Consider the following 6,687-nt stretch of genomic DNA (forward strand, 5'->3'; position numbering starts at 1 on the left):
AATTTGCCATTTTTAGATAGTGTGTCTAGTGGTTAAGATGCAGCGCTCTCACCGCTGCGACCCGGGTTCGATTCCCGGTCAGGGAACCATCCCCAGCCACTCTCAGTGCCGGTCCCAAGCCCGAATAAATTGGGGAGGGTTGCGTTAGGAAGGGCATCCAGCGTAAAACATGTGTCAAATCAAAACGTGCGGAGGATCCGCTGTGGCGACCCCTAACGGGAGAAGCCGAAAGAAAGTTTAGATAGTGTGTTTACAATCACTTTGAAATTCTGTGGGTGAGTCACTGATCACTTTTTGGGTGTCTAGATATAAAAAATTAGGATTGGATGCGTTTTGTTTGTAGGTATTCACAATAAAAAATTATTTAAAAAAATTTTTTTCTTTAATAAACAGCTGCTTCGGACAAAGCATGGGGAAAATAACTTAAATGTTTACTCATTTCCGTTTTTTCTTCCCCATCTGTTTCTCCCTGCAGGAGAGTCAGCTCTCACTCGAGGCGGCTGAGGCTGAATGTCGAGCAGTTCTCCACAGACTTCTCCCACATGTGTCTCTGCCAACTGATCAGGTGATCAGAACGCAAACAATCGCATGTTGTGTGAAGTCTAAAAAAAATAAAATCAGGTTCTAATCGCTCTTCTTTTGATTGTTTAGAGTCATAAAGCGTGGCTGCAGAACTTTGAGAGCGCCATGATGAAGGCGTCGACTGGAGATTCCGCTCCATCCGTTCAGGCACTACGCATACATTTAGTACCGTTTATAGTGGAAATATGTATTTATTTATTTTTTTTTTTTTTTTTTTGTGTGTGTGTTTTTATATCTGTTCTGTTGATATTTCCTGCAGGATTTGACAGAAAAGTTAAAGGAGGCTAAAGAAGCCCAGACAGTTTTACAGAAGGATTGTGACACGTACAAGAAAGTTTTAGCAGATACGGTGAGAGACATTTATGCGCTATTGCTGGATGGATAAATAATGTTTTATCTTTTTTTTTATTTTGTAAGCATCTAAACCTGTCCTTGTGCTCTTTACATACTTTACAAAGAACACCACTGAGTTGAGTTTTAGTTTGGACTGGTGAATGGATCTCTCATGTTCTGATTTTACCGTTTTGTTAGGAGGGTATTTTGCAGCGGCTACAGAGCAGTGTGGAGCAGGAGGAGAGCCACTGGAGGGAGAAACTGGAGCTGGCTCAGATCGAGCTCAGAGAGGTGAGCTGAACACTGAAATCATTCTAATGACTAGCACTGAAAATGATTACTAGTTGGGGGCATTAAAGTTATTCAGTTCAGAAATTGATGTGAATGTTTAGGTTTAGTTATGTTGCAACTGTTGTGATTGGATTTTTTTCATTTTCTATTTAAAATGTACTAAATGAGTCCTAAATACATATTTTCATTGGCTTTAGAGCCAAGCTTTCCACAAAGTATATGTAAAATGTAAGATACATACTGAATTTATTGCATGCGTGTGTACACAGCTGTACACAATGGACATTGATAAATCCCTCTCATTTTAAATTATTCTACTCGCTCACAGCGACACTCATTTCCCTCATGAAACGCCCCCAAACTGTATCATTTTGAAACTGCTTATTATGGATGACATGCAGCATTTATTTGGCATGTTTACAGATGATTACAAAACCAGTGATTGCATGAAAATCCCTGATTATTCTTTTTATTACTATTTGTCTTTTCCACTACCATTTTTGGTAACGTAATACACTGCCACTTGAGCGCTCTACATGTGCGTAAAAGACGAGTCATTATTTGGCTTCTAGTTACATTGGAAATGCCTGAGTCTCTAATTTGTCTTAAAAATGTGTGTGTAGCGCTAAAACTTCTTGAAAGGATATCAACCAAACCGGCGCTATGCAAACCAAACGGACTGATGAGCCGCTTATTACTCAGCAATCAATCTTTGGACTTTCCTGAACAAAATCAATAATTACGCTGTCATTTTTGTGAGTGACGATACATGCGGTGCAGGTCCTCATTATCATTTTACCCATGATTATAGTTTTCCACCGTAAGTGCTTCCTGCATACTTGTGGTCAGTTCTCGTGTTCTCAAGCGACTCTGTTTAGTATTTCAATGAAGTATGTTTAGTACACATTTATTTATTTGTAGTGTGAAGGCATTTCCATAAATGTGGTGTGAAATGAAATTCATATACAGAGATTTTGATGCATACAAATTGATTTGTGAACCAGACTATGCTAAATAACCAGTGTGTGTGTTTTACATTTTTGATACGAGTACCAAATAACTTTACCTCATAATAACCGATAATGATTTAAAGATTTCTTGCTTTATAAATGATCATCGTTCTTTTTTTTATCCCTAGATGACTTTGAAAGTGACCGTGTTGGAACAGGAAGTGGACAGACTAAGTGCAGATGGAGAACTGGATAGTGTAAGTTTGCGATTGTGAGAAATATAAAGGAAAGGGAGGGGTAGAGGTATTTACTAAGGTTGTTTTTTCCCTCCACTGATTTCTCAAATACTAGTTTTGGAATTGTGCCAGCAGTGTTTAGAGGACCTCAGTGTGCTCATTTTTACATTGTACCACTTATACCGTTTGTATAAATACTTGTCTGAAGTCAGCATGTGTGTGTTTGCATGAAATGTATGTTTCATTATACTTCAGCTAAGACGAGAGAAGCATCACCTGGAATCTGAACTCGAGAGAGCGGAGCGTGAAAGTGCAACTTATGTGTCGGAGGTCAGAGAGGTAAAACCCTGACTTATACATGTGATCTGCATTGTGTTTAACATTCATTTTGGAGACTAAACCTTAGCCTTGCTGTTACCCATAGAGTTGTGGTCATTCTGAAGTTTAGAACTACTCGAATCTTAGTCCCAATAATATCTATATTGGTTGCTGAAAAATATAATTTATGACATAATCTGAATATGATCGGCTCATTATACAAGTCAAATTCAGTACTGAATTTAGTACTGAGTTACATGAAAACCGAGTTTTTAGGTCCCTCTTATTAAATGTTGTGTCTTTTGCCCAAGTCTGGTGCTTATAACTAAAAATCTGCTACCAATTTACTTTATTTATCTATTGTATGCTGTAGAGGAGTGTGAGAATACTGTTACATGACATTATCTGCAGTGATCATAAGACTGTGTGGGGAAAGTTTCCCCTTCTAAGAATTTCATGCATCTTCTTTTCTCAGCGTTTCAAATTTATTTTTAAAGGAACTTCCTTTTTTTTTTCTTTCAGGGAACTGAAATCTGATCTTAAGTAATCTAGCTAATGAGAAGAGCAAAAAAGTCATTAGATAAAATTACGAGGCAAGAGTGTACCCACATTGTGCAGGAACCTCATGCAGGATCTTTAGTAATATACCATGGTGTGTTTTCAAACATTTCTATTGCAGGCTGGCAGATACAGCGCACAGATAGCATTCAGTTCTCTTTACTTGAGCTCATAGGTCCTAAAAAGATTCAGTTTGACATTCTTGCTTCGAGTCTGCTTTAAAACACCCTCGCCCCTATACCCCGATACTCATCCCAGTGAATTGTCAAACTTCATTTCAGCTAAAAGATCTCTTGACCGAGTTACAAAGTAAGCTCGATGGCTCCTATACAGAGGCCGTCAGGCAAAATGAAGAGCTGAATTTGGTAAGCGCATGTCCCCATGCAGTTATATCTCTGCTCTTCTTCGCCTCAGCTAGCACAGGGTCATGGGACCTAAACAACTTCTTCTAGATTAACTGCTTATTCGACGGGGGCAGGAACTACACAGCTTGCTTTTTCTCTAACTCTTTCTTTAAAGCATATCTTGAGATACTCATAGATTTCTGGCCAGCCTGCTTTTCTTTCCAGCTCACTCACAGCATTAACATATTTCGCTTTACTGCCTCATTGTACTACCTCTCGAAATGTTTCGTTGTTTTTGTCCTTTATTCTACCCCCTATCATTTATATATGTTTGAATCTTTTGAACATTATTCAGTATCCTTCATTAATGAATTCACGTGTAATATTTCATGTCATTATGAAAGCGTTGCGAAACTACACACTTCAGTACTTGTCTGAAAGAATTCCAAATGTAACATTACACAGATGTGATCTTTTATAATAAATAACAGTAGAAGCCAAAATTTGTGAAGTCGGGTTAAAGAATCTGGTGAAACGGACGACAAATTGAACATATGGTTGATTGGGGCTTTTTGGTTTTAGCTGAAGACCCAGCTGACTGAAACTCTCGGGAAGCTGGAGATGGAGGAGAGCGAGCGACTGAAAGTAGCTGGAGATCTCTACAAGGTATATAGTTTAGTATGATTTGCTTGGTCATGTATGTTAGCTTTTACATTATACTGACTTATCATTTGTATATCCTGACAGGCCCAGCTGTCTCTAGAGCTGATCCAGGAGGAGATCTTAAAGGAATCAGGGCAAAGCAACCAGATCCAGAACAGTACTCTAACCACTGAGGTGATGTGGGGACTTCTGCCTGAATTTCTAAACTCAACATTTAATCTTTCATAATTATAGATGATAAAAGATAATTATTTCATTATTATTTCATATCTGATATAATTATTAACCTAATAAAGGCACTTATGGTCAGAGCAGTTTGCCATCCTGGATTTTATTATTTTTTGTATGTGACCTGTGTAAAAAACAATGGCATTCTGAAAACATTTAGTAAATTTGCTACTATTTCTTATTCAGGAAGAGATCGAGCACAAGGAGAAGATGGCAGCAGGGTTGAACCAGACAGTGCAAGAACTACAGGAATTACTACAGGCTGTCAAACAACAACTTACCAAGGGACAAGAGAGGGTGAGGCCTTAATTCCAGGGGTGAAGAATTTTTGAATCCATTAGCTGGCCTACTAGTCGAGTAGAACGTTTTGAATTGCTTGACGACGTGACCCACACACCCATATAGGTTTTTTGATGATCTGAATGAAACCCCCACACTTTGCTATTATATTAACTTCCATTTCTTTGTGATTGGTTCCACTACATTTTGGAAAATGTCTAGAGGGGGATTGTTTACTATTGTTTGGTGGATATGTGTAAAATATATCAGAATCTGGATGGTGTATTTATTTTCTCTCTGTTTAAAGAGATGGTGACTAAGCAGGTCTATTATCAGGATACTGTGTAATGATGCTGTGTAATAGTTTAGTATTGCATGGTTTGTTCAGTGTTTCTACATACATGCATGTTCCTGATTTGTGGTTGGGAAAAAAAAAAAGAAAATCTTTTTTTTTTTTGTTTGTTTTTGTTTTGTTTGTTTGTTTGTTTGTTTGTTTTTATTATTATTATAAAGTAAAGGTTGTTCAACCATCAGCCAAATCAGCTGCACCTGTCCCGCCTTGTTTTACTCACACAAATTCCACACATACACATGAAAACCTGCAGAAGAAATGAATACAAAATATTTCAGCCTCTCAATAAAGTAATGATTGATTTTGTGGTTTTTTTTTCTGTTTCTTCTTTTTAGTGTGATGGAGACAAGTAGCTGAGAAAGTAGTGACAGTCTCTCTCTTTTGAAGGCCAGTTCTGTTCCACCCCCATTCAACTCTGGATCTCCTGTTTTCCTTTACACCTGATCTGATGTGTGCTCTCCTCCTCCACACCACTGACTCCTTCTAGTCCCATCCAAGAAGAGCAGGGATTGGCCAAAGCATGGCCACATACACTCCATTCTTCAACCCATCTGAATCTTTTTTTTTTTTTCCAGACTATGTTTCTCTACAGTGGAATTCTTTATTGTCAGTAAAGCTGTCAGAGCTAAGCCATCCGAATAGACACAACGGTTAGACTGGTTTATGTTTTGATTAACTTTTAAATTCCTTTTTGGTTGAACCGCTTTGAATACGATATCTTTGTTAGCGTTCTTTGACAGAAGGGTTTTTATCCTTTTCGTAAAAATGAAAGTTGAGGCTATGCGTGTTTTAAAGACTCTGAGATAACTGTGTACTGACACTTCACTACATTTGTTCTGCAATCTAAAACTTGTGTAATCATATACAACATACACATGAACCAAATACACCACGTGTTGAGTTTTCTGAATGTTATTTTTGCTTTTCAGGGTACCTATTTTAAACATGTCTGTTGATGTAAAAAAAAAAAGAAAAAGGGAGCCATGTGTGGGTTTTGTGCTATACTTTTAATGCCACTGCACCAATCTGGCAGATGAAAGTCAGATGCACCATTCAGCAGTAACAGATTTCTAGTATAATGGTGAGGGGAAATAGGCATTGCATCAACTATTCAATACACTCATGTATTTCATTAACCAGGAATATTTCGGGGGTTTTTTTGTTAAGCAGGTGAGTGTTATTAAAAGGGATGCTTGATAAATACACTGTGTCTCATTATGGTTTTATAATAAATTCACTGAAGGTTGTAGATTCAGAAGTTAAAGATTTCAAGGAATAATGAATGCTTTAGAACACTAAGATGGATATTGTCAAGAAAAATTTTCGAATCCAACTTATATGAATTTTAACACCATAAGGCCCAACCTTTAATTTTTGTGTTACAGTATAACCACTTTATAAGTGATTAATAGAATTAACTGCATGGAATTGTACCAATTGGAAATCAGCATGTTTCGCTATATAGACAATGTATTGGGACACCTGACTTTTCCAGCGATGTGGTTCTTCTCCAAATAGATAGCACAACAAGCCAAGCATGATCCAGCATGGCA

General features: G+C 37.6%; 1 protein-coding gene across 6 annotated transcripts in view; it reads left to right on the top strand.

Moving 5' to 3' along the window:
* The window catches only part of ktn1 (kinectin 1), a 28,930-nt gene extending 22,593 nt beyond the window's left edge, over nucleotides 1-6,337 (top strand). For 4 of the 6 annotated variants that reach the window (XM_046855509.1, XM_046855510.1, XM_046855511.1 and 1 more), the window contains 11 exons: nucleotides 476-565; nucleotides 652-729; nucleotides 842-931; nucleotides 1,114-1,206; nucleotides 2,345-2,413; nucleotides 2,648-2,731; nucleotides 3,550-3,633; nucleotides 4,195-4,278; nucleotides 4,360-4,449; nucleotides 4,690-4,800; nucleotides 5,470-6,337. In XM_046855509.1, coding sequence (XP_046711465.1) covers nucleotides 476-565; nucleotides 652-729; nucleotides 842-931; nucleotides 1,114-1,206; nucleotides 2,345-2,413; nucleotides 2,648-2,731; nucleotides 3,550-3,633; nucleotides 4,195-4,278; nucleotides 4,360-4,449; nucleotides 4,690-4,800; nucleotides 5,470-5,487 — 891 coding nt within the window. In that variant the 3' untranslated portion in view covers nucleotides 5,488-6,337. The remainder of the gene's footprint in view (nucleotides 1-475; nucleotides 566-651; nucleotides 730-841; nucleotides 932-1,113; nucleotides 1,207-2,344; nucleotides 2,414-2,647; nucleotides 2,732-3,549; nucleotides 3,634-4,194; nucleotides 4,279-4,359; nucleotides 4,450-4,689; nucleotides 4,801-5,469) is intronic. The other 2 variants (XM_046855512.1, XM_046855515.1) reach the window with 1 other exon arrangement.
* The last annotated feature ends 350 nt before the right edge of the window (nucleotides 6,338-6,687 follow it).

Source organism: Silurus meridionalis, chromosome 8 (genome assembly GCF_014805685.1).
Source record: "Silurus meridionalis isolate SWU-2019-XX chromosome 8, ASM1480568v1, whole genome shotgun sequence".
Classification (NCBI taxonomy): Eukaryota; Metazoa; Chordata; class Actinopteri; order Siluriformes; family Siluridae; genus Silurus; species Silurus meridionalis.